The sequence below is a fragment of the Myotis daubentonii genome, chromosome 15 (genome assembly GCF_963259705.1).
Source record: "Myotis daubentonii chromosome 15, mMyoDau2.1, whole genome shotgun sequence".
Classification (NCBI taxonomy): Eukaryota; Metazoa; Chordata; class Mammalia; order Chiroptera; family Vespertilionidae; genus Myotis; species Myotis daubentonii.
Genome location: NC_081854.1, coordinates 3,458,861 through 3,485,304, shown reverse-complemented (window position 1 = coordinate 3,485,304; position 26,444 = coordinate 3,458,861). Strand labels below are relative to the sequence as shown.

Below are 26,444 nucleotides of genomic sequence, written 5' to 3'. Positions count from 1 at the left end.
ACCTGTCAAATGTTGCTTTCTGCACGGGGCCTGGCTAGCCTGGTTTGGTCACATCCGTGTGGGCTTTTATTTCTGGTGTAAAACACAATTCAACATCCATACGCACGACAAAGTCATCACCCCCTAAAGTCTAGTTGCTGTTCATCAAAAAATTGGGGATGCTTCATGAATCTGCCTGTCATCCTCGCTAGGAGCCATGCTGAGCTGTCTGTCCACTGTTAGTGTGGCTGCTGAAGCCACCACTGTAGGCACTTGTGACAGCCTGTAGGTGCCAGTCCTTGTCCTAAGGTGGGGCCTGCACTAGTGGACAAAACATTCACCACAGCAGGGAGACCAAGGCTATAACAGGGAGGTTCTTTGAATCAAAACTTGATAACTATTGGCAAGCAAATTTTTTGTTAATCCTTGCCTGAGGGTATTTTTGAATTTTATTTTTAGGGAGAGAGGGAAGGACAAACATTGATTAGTTGCCTCCTGCACAAGCCCCAGCCAGGTATATGCCCTTGCCTGGAAACAAACCCGGGACCCTTTGGTCTGTAGGCCAGTGATGGCGAACCTTTTGAGCTCTGCGTGTCAGCATTTTGAAAAACCCTAACGTAACTCTGGTGTGTCACATACAGAAATTTTTTGATATTTGCAACCATAGTAGAACAAAGACATTTTTGATGTTTATACTAGTGACCCTGGTGCACAGATTTGTGCACATTGAACAGGAATTAATTGGAAGGTGGCCTGTGGGGTGGGACTGGGTGAGACAGGTGGGACGTGCCCAGAAACCAACCTCCCAAGTTCTCTCCCGGGCATCTGTGGAGTGAGCCGGGTCCCCTAGGCAGGTGGGGTCCCTCAGGCTGGCCTGTGGAGATCAGGCCAAAACCAGCTCTCCGACATCCCCGAGGGGTCCCAGGTTAAGAGAGGGCACTCTGCAAAGTTGCTTTCCTCCAGGGTGTGGAACACAGACAAGTGTGCAGTGAACCAGATTCTGGGCTTAGTGCCCCAGCAACAACATAACCCACTGCCAAAGGTGGAATCGCAAGGCCCCCTCCTCTGGTTTTGGGGTGCGTCACCCAAGAACTTCAGCTGCCAAGTCACTGCAGCTCAGCAACTCCTGCAGTGAGTGCCCCCTGGTGGTCAGTGTGTATCATAGCAACTAGTCAGACAGTGGGAGGGACACTTAGCATATTAGTCTTTTATATATATAGATTTTTAAATGCCATTTAACAAAAATCAACCAAATGAGTTTGTGTGTCACCTCTGACAGGCGTGTCAAGGTTTACCATCACTGCTGTAGGCTGACGTTCTAGCCACAGCCAAATTACCTAGGGTGGAAATCATTTTAAGTTTAAAGATGAGCATTCTCAATAAAAACCAGGAAGTTCTGAAAGCTGGAGTCATTTGCATGTAGAGGAAGTAGCAAGTGGAGGTCAGGGGTCAGCTCCCACTTACAGCTTTTGACCCTGGTCCCTGGCAAGGAGTCTGGGTGAGGAGGAGATGAGAGCTGAGAGCTGATCCGGATCCATCCACCTTGGTTTGCTGTTGAGTTTTAATTGACAAGACCTATAGGCTCATTTCACAGCTGGTTACAGGATGGTTGGTGGGTGGATTCCCAGTTCTGTCTTGAGATTTAAGTGAAGTGGGGAATGGGTTAGTGGCCTATGGAGAAGCGCCCCTCCCCCCCCACCCCCCCACCTTGTCTGGTATAGGAAGAAGTGGTCAGGAGGGAGCAGGCTTCCCTTTTCCTGGCTGAGACGCTTTCTCAGGCAGGGGAGGAAGTGGCTGAGTCTTGGGAAATGAGGAACAGGAGGTTGAGCAACCCCTCAGTGGTGCAGCCACCTTGCGTCCTGTGGTTGGTCCCCGTCTGGGAACTTTTGGGCTCAGTCAGTGACAGTGGCCGGGCAGTAGGCCCTCCCTCAGCCCGAAGTTGCCACTTGCATACTTACTGCCTCCATGGCAGTTCCCTGGGATCCTTGCAGTCAGCGGGGTCCTGGTGGCGGGGTCTGTAGGTCAGCTGAGTAACGGTGCGGTTCCTGGAAGCAGTTAACTTCCAAAAGGTCCCAGGAGCTGCTGGGGGCACGTCAGGTCTCCAGGCTGGCAGGGGTCACTACCTGAGTGTCCATGGCAGCAGCTTTCACGTCTTTTAGGGTCCCTGCAGGGACCTCCCTGGAGTGTGGGGTCTGGGTCTTTGCTGGGCTAGTGCATGGCCAGAGCAGCATACAGGCTGGGCTCTTCTGGGCGCTCCTCTGATGGGAAGCAAGGGGGTGCACTTGACTCCTGGCTGAGGGTCAAGGGCTTGAGCTGGGCGTAGGTCACATCCTGGGAGTCTTCAGGTGCAGCCCGTGGGTCTTTAGCCTGTGGTGGGGAGAATGAAGACGCGTGGTTGGGGTGGGGGAGCCTGAGGCCAGGGAGGAAAGGACCCAGTCCTGGGGCCTTAGTGGCCAGGGCTCTGCTGGACACAGTGAGGGGTGGTCTCCTTGGTTCTAGTCTTGCCCTGCACCAGTCATCGTGTCTTTGGGGGTCTAGGGAGGAGGGATGGAAGGTTGGAAGGTTGGAGGTGTGAGTCTGGTGCCGGGGAGACAGGAATTGGGCGTGGAGCCGTCACCATGGGGGGACAGACCCCACTGCTGCCCTCAACGGAGTGCCATCCATTCCCTAGGGCAGTGATGGCGAACCTATGACACGCGTGTCAGAGGTGACACGCGAACTCATTTTTTTGGTTGATTTTTCTTTGTTAAATGGCATTTAAATATATAAAATAAATATCAAAAATATGTCTTTGTTTTACTATGGTTGCAGATATCAAAAAATTTCTATATGTGACACAGCACCAGAGTTAAGTTAGGGTTTTTCAAAATGCTGGCACGCCGAGCTCAAAAGGTTCGCCGTCACTGCCCTAGGGTGAGCTGAGGGAGCCTGCCATGTACAGAGCCTCTTGGCCCCTGTGTGGCTCCTGGGCCAGGCAGGAGGATGGACCCAGCCAGGGCTGAGGGAGGCTTTAGGACCCTGTGTGTGGGTTTTAGACGCACCCTCTGCAGGCCCAGAGCTTGGCTTTCAGCCCCTTGTGTGGGGCTCAGACTGCCCCCATGTCCCCTGGATGTAGTGTGTGGACAAGGTGTGGGCGCCCTGCTCAGGGCCAGATGGAGCTCACCTGACTGTCCAGCTGTCTGTCCCGCTCAGGCTGTGTGTCTTTCGCGACAGCATCTGGTGGGGACAGAACAAGACCATCTCATCTCCTGCCAAGATTCCCTGAGATCTCACCTGGCAGAGGCCCAGAGAGGGTCAGTGACAGGGCCAAGGTTACACAGTATGAGCTTCGAGCTGTCTCACAGCCCATCCATGTTCCCTGGACCTGCCCCCACAGCTGCTTTCTATTACACAAACTCTCTTCCTGGACCTCAGCAGCTGGGCGGGAGCTGGGGGCGGAGAGGGGGCCTCGGACCGGACGGGTGGGGCTCGGGTTCTTAGGGAGCGGGCGCACCTCTTCTGCAGGCCTCTGTCTTCTTGCTCTGAGGCAGCCACTGCGGGAAGGTGGGGTCAGCCTCCGGCCCCCAAGAGCCCTCCCCTGGGGCTGCACTAAGATGAGCAGAGGACCTAACAACCGAGAAGGTCACAACCCCTCTCACGTCACAATGAGGAGAAAGCCATTCTAATTGATAAAAAACAAAACTTGCACATGTTCCCACACACCTGATAAGGTTGAAAAAGCCAAAAGAATACTCAAGACTACTTACTTACACATCCACGTTTAATTTCCCTTGGGAAACGCTGCAGGAGGTTTTACCATTGACCTTCCCCATCTATTGGGTTTCACACTGGCTGGCGCCCTAAGCCCCTCACCCCCCTTCTGTGACCCAGGTCATCCCTACTCACCTGACGTCCTGCCTTTGCTCTGATGCCACTGGTGTCGGAGGAGGAAGAGGAAGAGCGAGAGCAGCAGGACCAGGGCCACCGAGACCCCGATCAGGACAATCAGGTACCATTTGAGACCTTGAACATGAATGACATCATGAGTGAGCCAGTGATGCAATTTAATGAGCACCTACTGTGTGCGAGGCACTTGCTGGGGTCTGTCACTAATTTTACCCTCACAACAGTCATCCACCAGGGATTGCTGACCTCACCCATTTCACTGAGGCTCAGAGGGGTTAATCACGTGCCCTGGGTCACCCAGCCTGGATGGGGCAGGGCTGGGACTGGAACCCAGGACTGTGGATTCCCTTACGTGTTGTTATTACTTATGCTGTCTCTGTTCTTCCCAGTAGAACACCAGTGCAGAGACCTGTTACCAAACCCAATCACCACCCCTCTCTACCCCAGATCCCTGTCCCACTCTGCAGCCTGACCCCAACCCACAGTGGGGCCTGTGCAAGTGGGGTGCCTCTGGGAAGGGCAGGAGGGAGGGCTGGGTCCTTTCTGAGCTCTAACTGGGCAGGGCTGTGTGGTGAGGGCCTTCCCTGTGCGGGAGCTGGGGGCCTGACCCACAGCCCATGGACCAGGACTCAGAGGAACAGACGTGTCCAAGGTCCCACAGGCGGGAAGGATCACAGCTGGGATTTGAACCAGGGCTGAGGCTGCTTCTCCTGACTCCACGGCTGCTCCTTGGAAGGCTTTGGAGGATACTCAGACACCACCTGAGTCCCCAACACACACACACACACACACACACACGCACACACGCGCACACACACGGGCACACTAAAATATTTAGCCTTTGGAGAACTTGGTCCCAGGAATGTTCCTCAGGCCATTACCCAGGAAGTGGCTGAGCCAAGACCAACACTAAGCTCCTCCCACCCACCACCTCCCCCCAGACCCTCACTTAGTCCTCTGCAGGCCTGACTTCCTGTTGGGGGACCAATCCCCAGAGGCTCCTCAATCAGGATGGGAGGTGGTGGGTGGGGGCTGCTCCTCCCCTGTGGTCCCCCAGCATCTCCCTGTGCATGACCACCCACCTGTCACCTGTCAGCCTCAGAGCCCTGGTGCCCTGAGCGTCTCTGCCCCCCAACCCCTCTGGGAGACAGGCCGAGCCCCAGCAGGGGTCCTGCTCTCTCTGGGGATCCGGCCTCTGCTGGTCACACTCTTGTCTTGGTCTCTGGCTGAGGCCACAGGACTAGGGACGAGGGCCGGGATGGGCACCTCTGGCCTTTCTCCTTCTGGTCAGCCCCATCCTCTCCAGCCTCCCTCTGCCCAGGGGAACATGTCTGGGCCTCAGGGAGGAGGAGGAGGATGAGGAGGGATGGGAGCAGTCTGGCTTTTTCCATCCCTCTGGGAGATGAGAGTTCCCTCTGGGTGGCCCTCCACCTGGTACTCCCTCAGCCCATTGCAGCCAAGGTTCCCTGGGGACAGGGCCCTGAACTGACCTGGGGGCGGGGCTGGGGCTACTCACCTGAGACCACCAGCTCCAGGGGATCGCTGGGCTGTGACCACACATTGGGGTAGGAGCTGGAAGAATAATAGCATCTGTAGGTCCCCCCATGGGAGGTGCTCATGGGGCCCAGAGGGAAGATGGCCTGCCGCCTCCAAGCATGGATCCTGGGTTCTGCTTCCATGTGTCGGGGTGGGTCAGCCCCTCCCTCCTTCAGCAGATGGAAAGTGCCCGATGTGAGGTTAGAGCTACACAAGAGGGACACGTTCTCTCCTGAGGCCACCACAGGGCTGGGCTGGGCTGCGAGGGAGGGTGCACCACCCACTCCTGAGGGAGGAGAAAGGGTCTGTGTTAAAGGGACTGTCACCCTCATGTCCCAGGTGTGTTCTGTGAGGGGTGGGGTCCCCTGAGGCCACACTTTACTCCCTCTGCCTGTGACCTGGAGCCCACTGTTGGGAGGGGACCCGGTGTTTCCCTTACCTGTCACCACCAGGAGCAGGGGGTCACTCCTCTGAGACAGTATGTCCCCAGTGGTGTAATATGCACACTGGTACAGCCCTGCGAGGGATGGGGTCGTGGTTCCAATGAGGAAACCAGCCTTGTTGCTGGAGCCCTGTGGGGTCCTGGTATCCCAGGGCTCAGAGCCCCTCTCTTTATATAGAAGGTAGGCACTAGCCTGCAGAGGCGCCTGACACCAGATGGTCACAGAGCTCCCATTGGTGACGATGGGGCCTGGGTCAGCGCCGATGGAGGGTTTGGGGACGTCTCCTGGAAAGGTATGAGACCTGAAATGTCAGGGTCATCCTTCTCCCCACCTTCCCCAGCTGTCACACCCAGGCTCCTCCCAGATTGGTCACCATTATTCCAAACCCTGTGTCTCCCCAGCTGCCCAGGGGGTGACTGTGCTAAAGCAGGAGCTCAAGGGGGAGCGGGAGGAGACTCACCTGCCTGTACCTGGTCCCACGGGCCCTGACACAGCCCTGAAAGAGAGTCCCTGTGAGAACCATCCCCGACCGCACACAGAAGCTCCAGGCCTGGTCTGGGCCCCTGCGCACTGGGGGCAGACCTGGGGCTGAGCACGTCTCCTCCCCGCAGAGTCCTGCCCCCACTGAGCCTCCTGAGTCCTGGATTCTCGAAAGGCCAGGACCTGGGAGGGGAGGGGACCCCATCCCTCCCTCCTCCTTTCCCCGGAGCTCACTGAGGCAGAGAAGGGCAGTGAGGGTGGAAGTCATGGATCGTCCTCTCATGGTCCTCAGTGTGCAGATCATGTGTAAACTCCGCAGAGCCACCCAGGATGGGTGAATGGGGTGTGACAGGGTCCAGGCTTCATGTGACATGTCACTGGTTCCTCATCAGTGGCCTCACAGGAAGGGAAGTAGCCCATCCCTGGAGGGTGGGCCCTAGGGGACAGCAAGCGGTGGGACCTCTGAGACCGACCTGAGTCTCACCAGACCCCACACACTCTGCCTCCACCTCATGCCAAACCCAAATCCAGAGGGTGACAGCCGTCCCAGGTGAGGAGGGTGGAGGAACAGGGCAGGACTTCACCCAATTAAGGCCCAGTTCTGACTCTGCCTTTTCTAGAACCTCTGTGAGCTTGTGTAAGACACTTCCCTTTCCTGAGCCTCTGTAAATGCAATTGCTCTTCCCTTCCCTCACTGGCCAGGCAATCAGGCAGTACTTACTGAGCAGTGACCTAGGGCCATCACTGGCCAGGCTCTAGAGCAGTGGTTCTCAACTTTCTAGCCCTTTAAATACAGTTCCTCATGTTGTGACCCAACCATAAAATTATTTTCGTTGCTACTTCATCACTGTAATGTTGCTACTGTTATGATTCATCATGTAAATATCTGATATGCAGGGTGGTCTTAGGCGACTCCTGTGAAAGGGTCGTTCGACCGCCAAAGGGGTCGCAACCCACAGGTTGAGAATCCCTGCTCTAGAGAGTCATAGCTGAAGCTCAGAGATCCCTTCCCTGGACTCATGGGGCTGAGATGAATGAAGCAGATGTTACAGATATTTAGACGGCAGACAGTTCAGTTACAGTCTCATGTACACGTTGGGAGAATAAAGGAAATGAGACAATGAAGTTCAATAACTGGTAGAGGCCATGCAACCTGGGTCCTGGCTGAAAGGGTCCTTCTTGGGGATGGACCGACCCAAGGCATGAGCAGGGAGCAGCCCAGAGGATCGGACCAGAAAGATCTAGAGCTTTTGTCAGAAATGAGAGCAGTCAGGCGAAGACGCAGGCTGGTCACACAAGGGCTAGCGCACCACGCAAATATTTGGAATATATTCTTGAAGTCAATGGGAAAAATTTTTAGCAACAGGTTGAATGAAGATATTTCAGTTTTTAAAGGCTACTACTATGTGAAGATGTTATACAGGCCGGCTCTGTTGAAAATTCACTCCATTAGTAATAAAACTCCAACGTTCACCTGGCTCTTGGAGGGTGTGCTGATCAGTATTTTCAGTCATTCTTGTGGTTTCAGCGTATAACTCTTACACAAACCTGTAACAGAAAGTACACATTCAGTTGAGTAGGTTGAGACAGGACGGGCTTGGTCCAGCAGGTTGGAGAGGAGGTGGCTAGGTTCCGATTGGCTGAGGGAGCAGAGGAGGAAGGCACAGAATTTCTAAACAGCTCAGTTTCTGCATGTGGTTTGGTGTGGAGGGGAGTGTGGGTAACTGGGTGAGTTGGGTTGTGGAGGGAGAGTCGTGTTTGCTGGGGCTGGTGTGTTTAGCTCAACCTGACCATTCACAGCCTTGAATATCAGATGTGCACCTTGGATCTCTTTTGAAGGTGGAAACTGGTGGAGGGGGTGCAGCAGGCAGGCTGGGACCAGATGGGGCTATAGGAAGGGTCCTCAGGAGGTGGGGAGAGGAGAGACCTGCAGAAGGGGTGGGGTCTGGGTTGGAGGACCAGGAAGGAGGCTGATTGGATGACATAGATGAATCATCTTAAGTCTGTGGTCAGTGGGGGGCACTGCTCAGAAGGGCTCATGGGGCACATGGAGTGAGTTGATGGTCTATGTGAAGTGCTCCAGTGAGGAAGTGAAGGCTGCCCCACTCTCCTTGGTGCCTGGAGGAGCCAGTGGGGCCGTCCCAGGGAGGACACCCCAGGGGAGAGGGAGGCCTGGGAGATGCTGAGAAGACTGTTCTCCATTTTTTAGAGGAAAGCAGGGCCCCACTGGGACTGTGGACTTTCTTTCCCCACACACTTCCCTTCACTGACTTCCTGTTTCTGTAGGTCAGCACCGTCTGTTTCTTCATGGCTCTCCTTCGAAACCTCTGAGTCATTGCTGCCTTTTCTGAGCCCCTCCGCCCCTGAGCAGAGCTCCTCCCTCACACTGGGAATTCGGTCTCAGCACTGGGCAAGCACCTGCATGGGAGGCAATCCAGATTTCACCATGGACACAGACAGACTCGGGGACCTGTATGACAATTTATGTTATTGATCTCCCAGCAAAGGAGAATGATGTCAATGAAGAAAAAACAGATTTGAACAATTAGATAGCTGACCATTTCACAAATTTGCTGAAAGTCACACATTTACACATCCAAAGTACTCAGCTATAAATATTTAAAGCCCGGCTGGTGTGGCTCAGTAGTTGAGTTGACCTATGAACATGAGGTCATGGTTTGATTCCTGGTGAGGGCACACGTCCGGTTGTGGGCTCGACCCCCAGTGTGGGGCATACAGGAGGCAGCTGACCAATGATTCTCTCACCATTGATGTTTCTCTCTCTCTCCCTCTTTCTTCCGTTCTGAAATCAATAAAAAAATATTTTTTAAAAGTTTCTCTTTTTGTCTTTAACCTTTGCCTTTTTAATTATAATGTAGCTTGGTGTGGGCCTCTTTGGATTTTTCTTGTTTGGGACTTGTGTGTCTTTTTTCTTCTCTAGTTTAGGGAAGTTTTTGGTCATTCTTTTTTTTTTTTTAAATATATTTTATTGAGTTTTTACAGAGAGGAAAGGAGAGGGATAGAGAGTTAGAAACATCGATGAGAGAGAAACATCAATCAGCTGCCTCCTGCACGCCCCTACTGGGATGTGCCCGCAACCAAGGTACATGCCCTTGACCGGAATCGAACCTGGGACCCTTGAGTCCGCAGGCTGACGCTCTATCCACTGAGCCAAACCGGTTAGGGCAATTCTTCAAATAAATTCTCAATCCCTTGCTCTCTCTCTTCTCCTTCTGGTACCCCTATGATGCTGATGTTCTACTTCATGTTGTCCCAAAGGTCCCTTAAACTATCCTCATTCTTTTAACGTTTTTTCTTTTTGCTACTCTGATTTTTTTTATTCTTCCTTGTCTTCCAAATCACTCATTTGATCTTCTGCTTTATTTAACCTGTTGTTTATTCCTTCCAGTGTATTCTTTTTCAAAATCCTCAACTGAGGATATTGTTTAAAAATTATTTTATTTTTGTTAATTCTACCAGAGGATAATTTTTCCATTGCTTTTCAGAGAGTGGAAGGGAGGTGGGGGGCTTGGGGAGAGAGAAACATCAGTGTGAGAGAGACACATCAACTGGTTGCCTCCCTCCTGTGGAGACCCGCTCCCAAAAGGTCCTGTAGGGTAATGGCGGCGTGGGATGAAAGCACCAGAGACCGGGGTTAGGAGGACTGGCACAAGACACCAGCAACTTTGTTTTTTACACACACTGTTTTATAGCTAAGCTGTGGCTGGTCATGCTTCATAGATCACTGCTAGGGCTTGGCCTATCATGGGGAAGTAGCAGATCGTTACAGACTGGGGCAAGACTGGGCAAGCTTTGTCTAGTTCCATCTATGTTTGGCAGTTGCTATGACAAACAGTTGCTATGACAAAATGTCTGCTTGCCTAAATCACAAGAACTGAGGTGCAAGCCAAGTTCATGTCCTTTACATGATTTGGAGTGGGGTCAGGCCTTTCCTGGAGCCCCACGGCCTCTTACACCCTCCCATGCCCCAACTGGGGCTGGGGATCAAACCTGCAACCTATGTATGTGCCCTTGACCTGGAATTGAACCTGAGTCTCTGTGGTGCAGGGGCCTATGCTCTACCCACTGAGAAACACCAGTCAAGGCTAAAAGTGATTTTTGAGACAAGAAGAAAGGAGAGAGGGAGAGAGAAATATTGATTGGCTGCCTCCCATAGGCACCCTAACCCGGGACCAAACCCACAACTAGGTATGTTCCCAGAAGAGGAATTGAACCCACAGCCTTTGGTGTATGTGACAATGCTCCAATTGAATGAGCCACCCAGCCCCGGCCAGTGTATTCATGATGTCATATACTGTATTCTTTATTTCTGACTTTTACAAAAGGTTTTTTCATGCTGTTATAACTTTCCCTAAGTTCCTGGAACATCCTTATAACCATTACTTTGGACTCTATACCTGATAAACTGCTTGCTTCCATTTGATTTAGTTGTTTTTTGTTTTAAAGATTTCTACTGTTTTTTTTCCACTCGGGGTCTGTTTCTCTGTCTCCCTATTTTGCCTGCATCTTTGTGTTTGTTTCTGTGTCTTAGCTAGGTCTGCCATGACTCCCAGCTTGGTGGGTGGCCTAATGGGGTAGGTGTCCTGTGGGACCAAGTGGCCTAGTCTCTTTGATCACCTAAGCTGGGTGCTCTAGGGATGTCCCTTTAGTGGGTTATGAGGGCCCTCCTCTTGTAATTGAGTCTTTTATCTTTTTTAAAAAATATATTTTATTGATTTTTTACAGAGAGGAAGGGAGAGGGATAGAGCGTTAGAAACATCAATGAGAGAGAAGCATCATCGATCAGCTGCCTCCTGCACACCCCCTACTGGGGATGTGCCTGCAACCAAGGTACATGCCCTTGACCAGAATCGAACCTGGGACCCTTGAGTACTCAGGCTGACGCTCTATCCAGTGAGCCAAACCGGCTAGGGCAGTCTTTTTTTTTATTAAATATATTTTATTGATTTTTTACAGAGAGGACAGGGGAGGGATAGAGAGTTAGAAACATCAATCAGCTGCCTCCTGCACACTCCCCACTGGGGATGTGCCCACAACCAAGGTACATGCCCTTGACCAGAATCGAACCTGGGACCCTTGAGTCTGCAGGCTGACGCTCTATCCACTGAGCCAAATCAGCTAGGACTGTAATTGAGTCTTTAAAAAAAAATACATATATATGTGTGTGTGTGTGTGTATATATATATATATATATATATATATATATATATATATATATATATATATATATATTCTGTCGACATTTATTTGCTCTTCCTCCCTGTTCTGCCCAGCCCCGCTCTTCCCCTGGCACCGCCTCCTGCCCCGCCCCTGGCCTACTACCCTTGCTGGATCACCAGTCCCTTGTCTTCAATCTCTCCACAGACAACTGGTCAATCCATCACTCTGACCCAATGCCAGAGACAAAGTCTGGGCCGGGCTATCTGGTCGACCCTATCACTCACAGTTCCACTACCACACGAGACTAAATCCAGACCGGCCATCTAGTCAACCCCATCTGTCACTGTTTCTCGAGTCTAAGTCCGGGCCATCTGGTCTACCGGAGCCACCGCGCAAACATTTGTCCTCGCGGCTGCCCTGCGCCTGCGGTTTTCGGCGTGCTGGTCGACCGGGCTCCTTGGAGGGGGAGGAAAAAATGGGGAGTAGGGTGCCGGCCCTCGAGCCCCTTGGGAAAGGGGCCGCGTCCGCCACACACCCCCACTTCCCGTCCCAGCCTGGCGGGGTCGCGAGAGGAAGCGAAGGTCCCCGTGCCATGCGCGAAAGGAAGGAACGGACGCTACCGCGGTTGGCTCCACACTCGCGTTTCCCCCCTTCCCCTCTTCTCCCTTCCCCCCGCGCCCCCCGCCCCCCCCCCCCCCCCCCCGCCCTCCCTTCTTTCCCTCCACCGCCGCGTTCCCACTTCGGCTGGTGGGAAGCCTTCTTCAGGGGAAGGAGAGAGGCCGGGAGCTAGACAAACCTTGTGTTGAGGGCTGACTTTCTTCTCCTCCTCCCCCCCCTCCTCCTCCTCCTCCTCCTCCTCCTCCTCCTCCTTCTCTCTCTCTCTCCTTCTCTTTTTACTTTTTGAATTTAAAATCTACATTTATGTTATTTCTTTTTTTAAATTTTGTTTTATTGCTTAAAATATTACAAAGAGTAGTACATATGTCTCCTGTTTTTCCCCCTTGACCTTCCCCCAGCCAGCGAGAGAGCTGCTCTGCTACATATGAAACCCCAACCCAGAAGCAGGTCGTCTAGGAATGGTTTCACACCAGGTTCCCCAAGATTGGCAAGGGGCTCTCCACACCAGACCTGTGTAATTGAGTCTTGATGGCTATTGTGTTTGTGGGTGGGATCGACCCTCAGGCTGGCTGGCCAGGAGGCAAGCTGCTGGGCAGATGCTGACCACACTAAGCGGCATTGGCCTTAGCAGGGTCTGTTGTCTGGGAGACCTCCATTTGGATGTGCTGCTTGTGAGGCTAGTTGGGTCCTGCTCTGATGTCGTGTGAAGCTGCCCACTGGTGGGTTGGTTCTGGGCCTCTTGGGAGGGACTCTGGTGCAGGCCAAGGTCAGCCACTGCCTGGAGAGTGGGGCGGCCCTTTTCCCGTGCCTGCCCTTCCTGCCAGTCTCCAAGTGGCTTCTGTAAATCCTTGGCTCTGTGACTCCTCCTCAGCTAGTCTCCAGGTGGTTATTCAGGGTGATTGCTCCTTCATTTAGTTGTAATTCCCGTTTGGACCTGGGAGGAGGTGAGTGTAGTAGCTTCCACATACTCTGCCTCCACCTTGAAATCTGCATTTGCCGTTAACATTAACATTGGAGTTGTCAGGAGGCCCCATGCAAAGGACTGAAGGAAGAGGACCGTAGCAGCGTGGCACACACCTGGTCAGCCACAGCCTTGTAGGGGTTCTGCAGCTCCTGGGGGCCTGCAGGTCAGTCAGTGAGGCTAGAGGTGAGGAGGAGAGAGAGAGGACAGCTGCTGTAGGGCCTCCCATGGCAGCTGCTGCCCATCATTCACTTAAAACATTCTCTAGCTTCTGTTTTGTTTTAAATTCACACATTGATTATTGAGAAGTCTTGCTTTGATTTCAAAATGTAGGCATAGATCTCACTCATTTATGGAGTATAATGGACAACATAAACTGATAAACAAAATCAGATCCAGAGACAGAGCAACATCGATCAGACCGTCAAACCTCAGAGGGAAAGTAGGGGAGGGTGGGGGTAAGTGGGCGAGATCAACCAAAGGACTTATATGCATCCATATAGGCCTAACCAATGGACGAAGACAACAAGGGGGACAAGGACACATATGTAATAACTTAATCAATAAATAAATTTTAAAAAAGTAGCCATATTGCTTATAGAACATGGTAACTCCCAGAGAGTTCCAGGAGCAGCCGGGTCCACGTCTGGTCTCCAGGCTGCTGTGGTCAGGAGGCCGCACCTCACAGCTCCGGCCCAAACCAGGCGTGGGCTTCTGTTTGATGTATGTGCAATGACCAGGGGTTTTGCTGTGCTGTACGGGGGTTAGGGGGCCATCGGTCTGCTTCCCCTTGGTCTAAAACTGGAAGTCTGAAATGCAATTGGTTTTTAGATATTAATGATGTATCCAGTGACGTTGGATATATCCTTTCAAAATAGAATAATAGATCTTTATATTATTTTAGATTTTTTTGTGTGTATACCTATGTGTGTGTATGTTGATGTGTGTGTCCATGTGTGCCAATTTATATGTCCGTGTATGTTTGCGTATATGTCTGTATGTGCCCATGTGTATGTCCATGTGTATATGCGTGGATTTCATACGTGCATGTGTATATGTGTGTGTATTTCATACATGCATAAGTGTTCAGAAGCATTTAGCAGAGAAACTTTCTGAACTCTAAGGTCACTTCGCAGGAAAGTTTTTTAAAAAATATATATTTTTTATTGATTTCAGAGAGGAAAGGAGAGGGAGAGAGAGAGAGAAACATCAATGATGAGAGAGAATCACTGATCAGCTGCCTCCTGCAAGCTTCCCACTGGAGATCATGCCCACAACCCAGGTACGGGCCCTTGAACCAGAATTGAACCCGAGTCAGCAGGCCAATGCTGTATCCACTGAGCCAAACCGGCTAGGGCTGCAGGAAAGTTTTAATTACAGATTCAATGTATTTAACATATATGACACTTCAGGTTCATATTTCACCCACATGAGTGAAATCAGATGGTTCTTGTCCTTTTCTTTCTGACTTTGTTCACTTAGCATGATGCTCTCCAGATCCATCCATGTTGTGGCAAATGGCAGTATTTCATGTTTTATGGCTGAGAAATATTCTCTTTGTATAGTAACCACATCTTTATCCAATTATCGGTTCAAGGACACTTAGGTTGATCCTATGTCCCACTTCATAGGTTTGATGTATGATATTTACATTGTCATTCACTTAAAGCATTCTCTCACTCCTGTTTTCTTCTAAGTTCACACATTGATTATTGAGAAGTCTTGTTTTGATCCAAAATGTAGGCATATTGCTTACAGAACCAGGTGACTCCCGGAGGGTGCCAGGAGCTGCCAGTGGAGCAGGTCTGGTCTCCAGGCTGGCTGGGGTCACTAGCTGAGAGTCCATGGGGGAAGTACTCATGCCTTCTGGGGTCCCTGCAGGCCCCCTCCCTGGAGCGTGGGGTCTGGGTCCTCCGGGGCTAGTGGATGGCTAGAGTAGCGTACAAGCTGGGCTCTTCTGGGGGCTCCTCTGATGGGGAGGATGGGGGTGCACTTGTCTGCCGTCTAAGGGTCAAGAGGTTCAGCTGGGCGTAGGTCACATCCTGGGGGGCATCAGGTGCAGCCTGGAGCAGGGGGAGAGAGAGGGATGACACTTGGTTGGGGTTGGGGAAACCTGGAGGTCTGCAGAGAATGGGACTTACCGGACTGTCCATCTTTCTGTCCTCTTCTGCTTGTCTGTCCTTTGTGTCCAGCAATTCCTCCGACAGGGAGGAAGGAGAGGTGGCCATTCCCTGCCGGGGTCTTGGTCTTGAGTGTTTCACCTGGGCGTACGTCACTCCCTGGGGGTCTTCATCCTGCCTGTTCTGCTGGAGACAGTGCCTCCTGTCAAGTATCCACATGTTTCCAGAGAAATGACTTACAGTCTAAATAGATCAGGTCCCCCTCCTGATGTAATCTGCACGGACTTCCTGAGCCTTGAGGCCTCTGGATGCTTCTATGGTTCTGACTCTTATCCTAACGCGCTCTCCCTTGCTCACTGGGCTCCAGCCTCATGGCCCATCCTCCTGAAGAAGCATGTCCTGCCCCAGGACCTTTGTACCCGCTCTTTCCCTGTCCCCCTGCCATGCACTCTATCCCCTCCTCTTGCGTTATGTTCCTTCACAGCACTTTGCTTTCTGGGACACTGTCTGCTTGTTTGCATATTGTCTCCCTCATCCACAGGGGAGCTCGAGGCGTGTGGAGACAGTGTGGCTCAGGGCTGCACCGTGGGCCCTAAATGGAGCCGGGAAACAGTGAGCCCGGTCACATCTGCTGGGGGAATGAATGAAGGAGATCCTGGGTTCCTGGGGGTGAGTCACTCATTCCTGCCTCCTCCTGAGACCTGGGGCTGCACAAGGCCAGACAGAGGACGAGGGGCCGGCAAAGGGGGCCATGTAGGAGGGACCATGAGGCCACAAGGAAACCAGGAGGAGTGAGTCACAGCAGGACCACCTGGGGGCCCAAAGGGGAGGTCAGTGTGGATGCTTCTGAGAAGCAGGTGAGGTGGACAGGGAAGGGTCCATTGGATTAAACTGGGCAACAGAAGGTCCTTGGAGGCCTGGACAGGAGCAGGGGTCTCACCCGAGGGTCCAGCTCCACGCTCTTCCCAGGCTGCGGGTCCTTCACGGCAGCATCTGCTGGGAAGAACAGGGGTGTCTCCTGGCAGGTCCCCGAGATCTCAGGGCAGCAGACCCCACCTGCTTCAGATGGGCCACTAACACAGGGTGAGGTGAGGCGCCACGTCACATAGTGTGGGTCTCAGTCCTTCCCACCGCGACCCACACCCTCCTAGCGCCTCCCCTCCCCAGTCATCCCCTGAAATCCCTGTGCCCCCTCCCCAGGGCAGCTGTCTCTTCCTCTCACAGAGGGGCTCCAGCGGGGCTGCAGCTGGGGGAGGAGACAGGAGAGTTAGGGACGGGGGGCCAAGGTCAGGGAAAGCCTGGGGCCTTTGGGGCAGGCCGACGCTCTATCAACTGAGCCAAACCAGCTGGGGCTCCACATTTTCTGATTTGAGGTTCTGGAGAAATCCACTCAGCTGACCTTCTCCAGCTGTTTGGTTTTCCTGTGGCAGGTGCTCTGAGCCCCCCTCCTGTGACCCAGGTCACCCCTACTCACCCGATGTGTTGCCTTTGCTCTGACGCCGGAAGCGGAGGAAGAGGAAGAGAAGGAGGGAGAGCAGCAGGACGAGGGCCACCGAGACCCCGATTAGGATGATCAGGTTCCATTCGAGACCTTGAACACAAGTGATGTCATGAATGAGCCAATGACGTAATCAATGAGCACCTACTGTGTGTGAGGCACATGCTGGGGTCTGTCATTCATCTCTTCTAACTTCACAGCAGCCATGCGACAGGGATTGCTGACCCCACTACCCATTTCACTGAGGCTCAGAGAGGTTAATCAGAAGTCCCAGGTCACCCAGCCTGGGCGGGGCAGGGCTGGGACGGGAACCTGGGACGGGGGGATCCCTGTGTGTTGTTACTATTGTTTAAATTCTCACCCAAGGATATTTTTTCCATTGATCTTTAGAGGGAGGGGAAGAGAGAGAGGGGGGCGAGAAACATTGATGTGAGAGACAAATTGACTGGTTGCCTCTTGCATGTGCCCTGACCAGGGTGGGGGATCAAATCTGCAGCTAAGGTATGTGCCCTTCACCAGGGACCGAACCTATAACCCTTTAGTCAGAGGGCTGATGCTCTAACTCACGGAGCAGAACTGGTCAGGGCATTATTACTATTATTGTTATTAATATTATTATTATTCATGCTGCCCCTGTACCTGCAGGTAGACCACCCCTCTCCATCCCAGCCCAGATCCCTGTCTCACTCTGCAGCCTGACCCCCCTCCCCTCCACAGAAGGGCCTGTGCACGTGGGGCGCCACCAGGAAGGGCAGGAGGGAGGCCTGGATCGTCCCTGAGCTCTAACCAGGGCAGGGCTGCGTGATAGGGCCTTCCCTTTGAGGGAGGTGGGGGCCTGACCCACAGCCCATGGACCAGGACTCAGAGGAACAGACATGTCCAAGGTCCCACAGGCGGGAAGGAGCAGAGCTGGGATTTGAACCAGGGCTGAGGCTGCTCCTTGGAAGGCTGTGGAGGAGACTCAGACACCACCTTTTTCTCCACCACACACACACACTCACACACACACACACACACACACACACACTTGCACACACACACTTGCACACACAGTGCCCTAGCAGCCTTTGGGGAACTTGGTCCCAGTGAGCAGGAGGAACTTTCCTCAGGCCATTACCCAGGAAGTGGCTGAGCCAAGACCAACACTGAGCTCCTCCCACCCACTACCTCCCCCAGACCCTCACTGAGTCCTCTGCGGGCCTGACTTCCCTTGGGGGACCAATCCTCAGAGGCTCCTCAATCAGGATGGGAGGTGAGGGGTGGGGGCTGCTCCTCCCCTGGTGGTCCCCCAGCATCTCCGACCGCCCCTCCGCAGAGCCCCCCCTGGGAGACAGGCCAAGCCCCAGCAGGGGGTCCAGCTCTCTCTGGCAATCTGGCCTATTCTGGTCACACTCTTGTCTTGGTGTCTCTGGCTGAGGCCACAGGACTGGGGACTGGAGGGTGGGGATGGGCGCCTCTGTCCTTTCTCCTCCTGGTCAGCCCCATTCTCTCCAGCCTCCCTCTGCCCATGGGAGCATGTCTGGGCCTCAGGGAGGGGGATGGGGATGAGGCAGGGATGGGAGCGGCTCTGGCTCTTTCCATCCCTCTGGGAGGTGAGAGTTCCCTCTGGGGGAACCTCCTTCTGTGACCCCATCACACCCATTACAGCCAAGATTCCCTGAGAACAGGGCCCTGAACTGACCTGAGGACACAGAAGTGGGGCTGGGGCTCCTCACCTGATACCACCAGCTCCAGGGGGTCACTGGGCTGTGACAGCAGGTAGGGGGAGGTGCTGTTTGAGCCATAGCACCTGTAGGTCCCCTGGTTGCCTGAGCTCACAGGACTGAGTGTGAAGTTGGCCTGAGAGGGTGCAGACGTGTTCTGCAGATGAAGATGCTGGAGAGGGTCAAGTGACCCCTCCCTGTGCAGGTGAAAGGTGTCCAACCAGATCTCAGACCCACACTGCAGGGTCACGTTCACTCCCCTGGGCACTGAGGGTCCCGGCTGGGCTGAGAGGGAGGGTGTCCTGTACATTCCTGGGGAGAGGAAGGTGTGATGTATAGAGAGCCACCCCTCCCCTCATGCTCTTGACCCTGAGCTGAGGGACCTGTTCTTCTCCAGAGAATTTGTGACCCCTGCCACTTCCTCTCAGTCCCCCTGGGGGGTGTTTTATATCTCCATGGCCTCACCCCCTCTATCAGTCCCTCCCCTAGGGCTCTGCCCAGCTCAGCCTCTGCTCCAGGCCCCTCTCCTGGACCCCATCACCCCCAGGTGACTCTGGGCCCAGAGCCCTGAGCAGACCCTCAGCACGGGGGCAGGGCTGGCTCCTCACCTGCCACCAGGATGTCCAGGGGGGCGCTGGGGGCCGACCACACAGAGGAGAGGTGGTGTCCACTGTAGCATCTGTACCGGCCCCCGTGGGTGCGGTTCACGTGGCCCAGGGGGAAGTGGGGGCTGTGCTGCGCATCGAGGTGCTGAGGGGGTGCGAGCCCCTCGTCCTTGGTCAGAGCGAATGTGTCAAAGCCGGCCTTCGCGTGGCACTGGAGGGTCAGGCTGTGTCCAGGCACCACCAGCGAGCCTGGCTGGGCCTAGAGGGCGGGCTTCCTGTGCACACCTGGGAGGAGGGGACAGTGGCACCAGGGGATACCCCCATTGCCCACTGGGCTGCAGTGAGAGGTCTCACATATCCCAAACCTGAGCCTCCCACCTGTGGGTCTATCCCCAAGAGGCCAGTGTCACTGACCCCCTAGAGCCCAGGGCTCCGCTGTGCACACAGTTTAGATCAGGTATTTGGGCCCAGGAAACAGATGGGGATGCTCCCGGGTCTGTCCCTCACCTGTGACCTCGATGTGCAGAGGGGCACTGGGCTGTGACCACACGTATGGGTAGGAGCTGTTAGAACTGAAGCATCTGTAGGTCCCCCCATGAGAGGGACTCACGGGGCCCAGAGGGAAGATGGTTTTGGCCTGCCTCCTCCCAGCTTGGATCCTCGGTTCTGCTTCCATGTGTTGGGGCGGGTCAGCCCCTCCCTCCTTCAGCAGATGGAAAGTGCCCGATGTGAGGTTAGAGCTACAGGAGAGGGACACAATCCCTCCTGAGGCCACCACAGGGCTTGGCTGGGCTGAGAGGGAGGGTGCACTGCCCACTCCTGAGGGAGGAGAAAGGGTCTGTGTTAAAAGGACCGTCACCCTCATTCCCCAGGTGTGTTCTCTGAGGGGTGGGGTCCCCTGAGGCCCCACTTTATTCCCTGTGCCTGTGACCTGGAGCCCACAGTGGAGAGGGGACCCGGTGTCTCCCTTACCTGTCACCACCAGGAGCAGGGGGTCACTCCGATGTGACCATACTTTCCCAGTAGTGTAGTATGCACACTGGTACAGCCCTGCGTGGTGTGAGGTCGTGGCTTCAATGAGGAAACCGGCCTTGTTGCTGGAGTTCTGTGGGATCCTCGTATCCAAGGGCTCAGAGCCCCTCTCTTTATACAGAACGTAGGCTTCAGCCTGCAGAGACCCCTGACACCAGATGGTCACGGGGCTCCCTTTGGTGACGATGGGGCCGGGGTCATTCCAAATGGAGGGTCTGGGGACGTCTCCTGGAAAGGAATCAGATATGAAAGGTCAAGGGAGCCATAATTCTCCTCATGACATGAATGAGGCAATTTTGCCATTTAATAGCACCTACTGTGTGCAAGGCACATTCTGGGTCTGTCACTCATCTCCTCTCACCTCACATTAGTCATGCACCAGGGATTGCTGACCCCACCACTCACTTCACTGAGGCTCAGAGAGGTTAATCACGTGCCCTATGTCACCCAGCCTGGACGGGGCAGGGCTGGGACTGGAACCCAGTATTGTGGGTTCCCTGTGCTGTCCTCACGCTGCCCCCAAGGGGGACACCAGCTTCATGCTCTGGACTGCACTACAGGGGCCTGTCCACGTCTCATCTGGAGCTGAGGGTCCTTCCTCATTACCCACCCCCAGCACAGCAGGGACAGGAGGGGCAGGGTGAGGGGTGGACTCTGAGTCTCTACTTCATCCCTCCCCACCCTGCAGGCCCTGACACCCCTTGGGAAGGTTGGGCTTGGCTGGGGCTCTGCCTTCCTGAGCTCTGTGAGGCCCTTATGTCACCTCATCTCCCAGCAGCCTGTGAGCAGGATGGGACCAGGGATGAGCAGACAGGAACCCGACACTCAGAGGAGAGAAGGGACCGCCCAGCCCCACAGCAGGAGCAGCAGAGCCAGGAGCTGAGCCAGGGCTGATCCACCCTGTTCCCTCCTCTGAGCTGAGCCTGAGCTGAGGGGGAGGACTGGGTGCCCGGACTCTTGTCCTTCCTGTCCCTCCCTGTACAGTGGCATCGTCAAAGAGACAGAGGGAACGGGCTCCTAGGGGCTTCCCTGTGAGGCCCCTCTCCCAGGAGGTCAGGGCCAGAACCAACAAGAAATGTAAGCTCTGGGCCATGATTCACTTTTTTAACATGAGCAGACATGGAAGCCCAGGCAGGGGAAGGGCATGTCCAAGTGAGAGACTTCAGAGGATCCAGAACCATCACATGGCTCAGCCCCGTCCCATGGAGGCACCCACCACCTCCCAACAGAGACCCCCACTTCCCTGTCTGTGGGTCTGACTCCCTGGGTGGGGGAGACCGATCCTCAGAGCACCTGGGGCTGGTGGTTCCCTGAAATCTGTCCCCAGCCCCCAGCAGCCTTAGGAGACCGCCTGCCCTTAGCGCATGGGCGGCATTAGACCCTCAGTCTCAGAACTGCCCAGGGGAGCTCTCTCCCTCTGAGCAAAGGGGACCATGTGGGAGGGGGGCTGGGTCCCAGGGGGTCTGGGAAGGACAAGAAGAGAGTGAGAGTCTAGGGCTGACCCTGGAGCCCCCCTCACACAGAGTCCTCACAAAGTCCCTCCCACCGCCCACCTGGCACCTTCTGGACCAGGTGAGGGGGAGGGGTGGAGAGGGAATAGGGGGTCTCTGAGGGGCAGATCTCCTCTGGGTGACCATCCCTACAGCCCCTCCCTCCCTTTCAGCCCATGATTGTTCTGGGGACCGGACCCTGAGCTGACAGCTCAGCAGACAGGGTCAGGGGCCCTCACCTGAGACCAGGAGCTCCAGGGGCTCACTGGGGAGTGACAGCAGGAAGGGGGAGGAGCTGTGTGAGCTGTAGCACCTGTAGGTGCCCCCGTGGGCTGAGGCCACAGGGCTCATGGAGAACTCCGCCTGGTACTGCCCAGCTCGGTGCTCTGATCTCAGACGAAGCGGGGGGTTGGCTGCCCCCTCCTTGGACAGAAGGAAAGTCTCCCTCGGTCTCTGTGACTGACACAGCAGGGTCACGTTCACTCCTGAGGCCACCCTGGGGCCTGGCTGCACCGAGAGGGAGGGTCTGTCAGGCAGGTGTCCTAGAGAGAGAGGGAGGGAGGGTGAGGGCTGCCCGCCCACCTTGTTCTGCCCTGAGAGTCACCAGGTCTCTCTCTGAGGACCCTCCTCTCTGTCTGTCTCTGTCTCTCTGGGTTTCTCCATCTCCCCTCCCACCCACCGTCTCTCTCTGTCTCTCTCCCTCCCTGGGCCCTGCACTGTCATTCTGGCCTCACCCCCTGAGACCCCAGCAGAGCCTGTTCAGTCTGGTCCGTGACTGAACCCACTTGCTCCTCACCTGCCACCAGGATGTCCAGGGGGTCACTGGGGGCCGACCACTCAGAGGAGAGCCTGTATCCACTGTAGCATCTGTACCGGCCCCCGTGGGAGCCATTGGTAATGTCCAGGGGAACGTGGGCCTGAGAGAGCCCAGCCTGGGGCTGCAGGACAAGGCTCTGGGGGAGGTCCCGTCCCCCCTCCTTGTGCAGAGCGAATCTGTCATAGCCGCCATCAGAGCGACACTGGAGGGTCAGGCTCTGTCCAGAGGCCACGATGGGGCCCTGCTGGGTCAGGAGGGAGGGCTTCCCAGACTCACCTGGGGAGAGCAGACATGAGTTACAGGGGCTGCTCCTCCCATAAACTCCCTTCTCTTGGGCTGGTCCCCATGTCTCACTGTCTCTCTGTGTCCCTAGGCCAGGAGCCCCTGTGCTCCCCTCACCCCCTCATAGGGGTGTCTCCTCCCAGAAAGATGCCGATAATGTATCTGGTCCCTCAATCCATGGATGGGGCAATAACAGGACTCACCTGGGACCAGGAGCTCCAGGGGGTCACTAAGTGGTGAGCACACCTGGGGGCTGTCCCTGTAACAGCCATAGCATCTGAACATCCACCTGTGGCTGGGAGTCACGGGGCCCACAGGGAACAGAGCCTGGACCTGCCCACTGGGCTGTGGCTGTGAGTCCAGGGTCCTGTAGAGCCTGTGATCTCCTTCCTTAGTCAGAAGGAACCTGTCAAATCCCTGCCCTGAACCACACTGGAGGGTCACGTTCCCTCCTGAGGTCACCACATGGCTGGGCAGGGCTGAGAGGCTGGGTTTGCTGGAGGATCCTAGGAGAGGAGGAGGCAGCGTGTTAAATGGACTGATACCTCCCTCATGTCCCCCAGGGCTGGGCTGTGAGAGGGAGACACCCTGAGAGCAGACCCCCTTCCTGAGGGCAGGGCCTGAGGCTGGGACCCCTGTGTGTCCTCTCACCATTCACCATCACCAGCTCCAGGGGGTCACTGCGCTCTGACCAGTTTTTGGAGCTGAGGTAGTGACATTGATATCTCCCTGCATCATGCTCTGTCACGTGTGTGATAAAGACCTTGGCCCTGTCCCCGGGCTCCTGTGGCTTCTGTCTTTTCCATGGTGCTGGGCTTCCCTCTTTCTCCAGACGGTACTCCTCAGCCCCTGGAATCCCCTGACACCAGATGGTCACGGGGCTCCCCCAGGAGATCACAGGGCCGGGCTCAGCCCAGAGGGTGGGCTTGGGGAGGGTTCCTGGAAGGAATCAGAGGCTGGGTCACAGGACATTCAGACCCTCAGTCCCAGATTCCCCCCTGACCGTCAGATCCTGCCCCTGCTGTCTGGTGGGTGGTCCTTGTCCTCAGTGAGGAGTGGGACCTGGGACACCTGGGGAGACTCACCTGCCTGCACTGGGGTCCTGAGGCCCACACTCAGCCCTGGAAGAGAGTCCCTGTGAGAGATTTGCCCTGAACCCTGAGCAGCACCCTCCTCCCCATGAGCCTCCTCAGTCCTGGGGTCCTGACAGACCAGGGTTCCCCTCCCCCTCCCATCTCACCAAGGCAGAGCAGGGCCTTGAGAGTGGGGGTCATGGCATCTTCTCCCGGAGGCCTCAGCTGAGCGGATGGAGGAGGCCACGGTGCCAGTAGGATAGACAGACAGATGCACGGGTGGTGGTCACTTGGAGGCCCCTCCTGCCTGTCACAGGGTTGTTATGTCACCAGCCTATAGGGGAGGGCACAGCCTCTCTAGCAGCCTGGCTTTCATTTTCATGGTGAAGCAGGAAATAGACCCGGAGCCTCCTGAGAGACCCCTTGCAGGTGAGGTGACCCAGGGCACATCCTTCCCTGTCAGAGCCTCCCCCACGGGGTCTTCCTCCTCCTCAGCCCGTCCATCAGCACCTCCCTGTGGTCCTCACCATGGACAGCGCCACCCGGGCCCTGGAAAAGCTTCAGGAAGACGTAGGTCCCTGTGGCTGCAGAGCCCAGACCAGCAGAGACATGCTCACCCGCTCCCTGTGCAGCTCAGGGCGATGTGACAACGAGCACAGAGGGAAATGCAGGGAAATAAGGGAAGGAAACGGGTCCCTTCTGTGGCCCCAGAATCTGGGTTTTCTTTCTATCACATGTTTCTTCATGAACTTCCCTTTTTCTCAGCCACGGCCTCCAGCCCCTCCTTCCTGGGAACACGCCTCAGGGTCCTTTTCCCCCTCAGGGGCCCTCATTCCTGGGGCAGCGCTGTCCCCCTGGGACCATGGCTTGTCCTAGACAGTAAGAAGATGTGATTTGGTCTAGAGCTTTGGTTTGTTAAGGAAAATTCCCTTTTTAAAATACTTTGGCCCCTCCTGCTTCCTGTTTGAAGTGAGCAGTAATGTCTTGATCAGGTGTTTTCATTTTTTTTTTTTTTTTACAAGAGAACACCCACTCTTATTTACTTACTCTTCAGTGACTTTAACTCCTGAGGGTTACAGCACTACACGCATTCAGTTCCCAATGGTCTTAGCAGGATGGTTGCTCTGGAATTTGGCATGAACCGTCCACTGTTTCCACCAGCAGAACTTCCCTCTCCCCAGGTGGCTCTGGATTTGTGCGCTTTGCCACCAGGAGTCCCTGTGTTGCTTTGCTTTGTACTCGGAGCACATCTCTTGCCCGGACAGAGTTCAGTTCCATCTCCCGCACACACCTTCAGGTTTAAGGGCAGCTGTGAGCTCCCTCCGGTCCCCAGACCCCGCCTGAAACCGACAGAGCTGGTCCGAACCACAGCTTCCACACTTATTTGTTTTCATAGCAGTCCTACTTCCTGTGGGCCACACGGCCAGCTGCACGAGTGCCATTCATACTTTTTTTCTTCCTTCCCCCCCCCCAACAAGTTTAAAAAATATATATATATATCTTTATTGATTTCAGAGAGGAAGGTAGACGGAGAGAGAGAGAAACATTAATGATGAGGGAGAATCACTGATGGCTGCCTCCTGCACGCCCCACACTGGGGATCGAGCCCCCAACCCAGGCACGTGCTCTGACTGCGAATTGAACCACAACCTCCTGGTTCATAGGTCGACGCTCAGCCTCTGAGCCATCGTGGCCCGGCTCTTCTTCCAGTTTTAAAACTTTTCTGCATCTAATTATAGGTTGAAACCCTAAGTGTGCATTTTGACTAGAAACATCCCTCTCAGATGTTCGTCTCGCCTCTCTAAATGCGTTTGCTCTGCCACAGGGTTTACGACACCAGTGCCCAATGTCCCGGGATTGTTCGGATGACCTCGCTGCGTACTGGGTGGGCCTGGAGTTAATTGTGTGCGATGATTTCACTTTTCAGATGACATTTTGACTGGTTCCACAGTGCTTCAGATTTTCTATTTATTCCAGAGGCCGTCTTGGAAAATAAATGCTCACATCGCACCAGGGCAGAGCATGGCCCTGAGGGTGGGGGTCATGGTGTCTCTTTGTCTCATTCCGGCTGTTGATGGAGGAGACCAAAGTGCCATCAGGATGGAGAGATACAGGGTGTGGCACCGGGAGGCTGGCCGTCCGTGCCTCAGGGTTGTCACCTCAGCAGCCCCACAGGAAGGGGAACAGTGTCTCCCAGATGTTAGGTTCTCATTTCCATGATGGATCAGGAAATAGACCGGGGGCCTCCTGAGACGCCTTTGAAGGTAGGTGACCCTGTCAGAGCCTCCCCCAGGGGGTCTCCTTCCTCCTCAGCCTGTCCATCAGCACCTCCCTGGGGTCCTCACCATGGACAGTGCCACCCGGGTCCTGGAGACGCTTCAGGAAGATGTGGGTCCCTGTGGCCTGCAGAGCTCAGATCAGCAGGGACAGGCTCACCCTCCAACTGTGCAGCTCAGGGCGATGTCCCTGTGACAATGAGCACAGTGGCAACTGCAGGGAAATAAAGGGAAGAAACAGGCCTCCCCCTCTGGCCCCAGAGTGTGGTTCTCTTCCTATCCCAGCCCCTGGCCACTCCCCTTTCTTGCAACAGCATCCTCCCCATCAGGGCGGGAACTCGCCTCTGAGTCACTCCTCCCCTCAGTGCCTTGTTCCTCAGGCAGATCTCTCCTCCTCGTCCTGGGCGCCTGTCTTCACAGTCAGTGACAATAAGTGTGTTATTGCTCCGATTTGGGGCACAAATC

The 26,444-nt window shown here is 54.9% G+C and overlaps 4 protein-coding genes across 6 annotated transcripts in view; all 4 read right to left on the bottom strand.

The window, feature by feature from the left end:
* Positions 1 to 735: 735 nt before the first annotated feature.
* Positions 736 to 6,798, bottom strand: LOC132216524 (leukocyte immunoglobulin-like receptor subfamily B member 4). Of its 2 annotated transcripts, none has more exons than XM_059665781.1 (7): positions 6,558 to 6,798; positions 6,304 to 6,339; positions 5,840 to 6,127; positions 5,381 to 5,686; positions 3,865 to 3,981; positions 3,143 to 3,195; positions 736 to 2,346 (listed from the first exon to the last, which is right to left on the bottom strand). In XM_059665781.1, the coding sequence occupies exons 1-7, from the start codon at positions 6,694 to 6,696 to the stop codon at positions 2,188 to 2,190; spliced, it is 1,098 nt and encodes a 365-aa protein (XP_059521764.1). In that variant the 5' UTR covers positions 6,697 to 6,798; the 3' UTR covers positions 736 to 2,187. The 2 variants fall into 2 exon arrangements, with proteins under 2 accessions (XP_059521764.1, XP_059521765.1); XM_059665782.1 differs by having other exon boundaries at positions 738 to 2,339; positions 3,148 to 3,195; positions 6,558 to 6,794.
* A 7,228-nt stretch (positions 6,799 to 14,026) lies between these two features.
* The window catches only part of LOC132216518 (leukocyte immunoglobulin-like receptor subfamily B member 3), a 114,394-nt gene continuing 101,976 nt past the window's right edge, over positions 14,027 to 26,444 (bottom strand). For both annotated transcript variants that reach the window (XM_059665769.1, XM_059665771.1), the window contains exons 9-10: positions 15,225 to 15,386; positions 14,027 to 15,146 (exon numbers count right to left, since the gene is read on the bottom strand). In XM_059665769.1, the coding sequence (XP_059521752.1) occupies positions 15,003 to 15,146; positions 15,225 to 15,386 (306 nt within the window). In that variant the 3' untranslated portion in view covers positions 14,027 to 15,002. The remainder of the gene's footprint in view (positions 15,147 to 15,224; positions 15,387 to 26,444) is intronic.
* LOC132216527 (leukocyte immunoglobulin-like receptor subfamily A member 6) overlaps positions 19,387 to 26,444 on the bottom strand; it is a 38,352-nt gene continuing 31,294 nt past the window's right edge. The window contains exon 9 of the mRNA XM_059665788.1: positions 19,387 to 19,828. Within this exon, the coding sequence (XP_059521771.1) occupies positions 19,458 to 19,828 (371 nt within the window). The 3' untranslated portion in view covers positions 19,387 to 19,457. The remainder of the gene's footprint in view (positions 19,829 to 26,444) is intronic.
* On the bottom strand, positions 21,384 to 24,981 carry LOC132217159 (leukocyte immunoglobulin-like receptor subfamily A member 6). The gene is made up of 7 exons (XM_059667262.1): positions 24,846 to 24,981; positions 24,231 to 24,287; positions 23,716 to 23,865; positions 23,282 to 23,569; positions 22,834 to 23,136; positions 22,328 to 22,624; positions 21,384 to 22,073 (listed from the first exon to the last, which is right to left on the bottom strand). Exons 1-7 carry the CDS (start codon positions 24,979 to 24,981, stop codon positions 21,757 to 21,759), a joined length of 1,548 nt encoding a protein of 515 aa, XP_059523245.1. The 3' UTR covers positions 21,384 to 21,756.

Bases quoted from the DNA above. Each gene is read 5' to 3' on its own strand.
- LOC132216524 (XM_059665781.1), bottom strand. From the start codon at position 6,696: ATGTCACATGAAGCCTGGACCCTGTCACACCCCATTCACCCATCCTGG. The intron at 6,340-6,557 runs GTGAGCTCCGGG...ACTCTCTTTCAG, and splicing joins CACTGCCCTTCTCTGCCTCA to GGCTGTGTCAGGGCCCGTGG. The intron at 2,347-3,142 runs GTGAGCTCCATC...TCCCCACCACAG, and splicing joins ACAGACAGCTGGACAGTCAG to GCTAAAGACCCACGGGCTGC.
- LOC132217159 (XM_059667262.1), bottom strand. From the start codon at position 24,981: ATGGAACTGAACTCTGTCCGGGCAAGAGATGTGCTCCGAGTACAAAGC. The intron at 24,288-24,845 runs GTTCATGCCAAA...TGGGCTCTGCAG, and splicing joins GCTGGTGGAAACAGTGGACG to CCACAGGGACCTACGTCTTC. The intron at 23,570-23,715 runs GTGAGTCTCCCC...GATTCCTTCCAG, and splicing joins CAGGACCCCAGTGCAGGCAG to GAACCCTCCCCAAGCCCACC.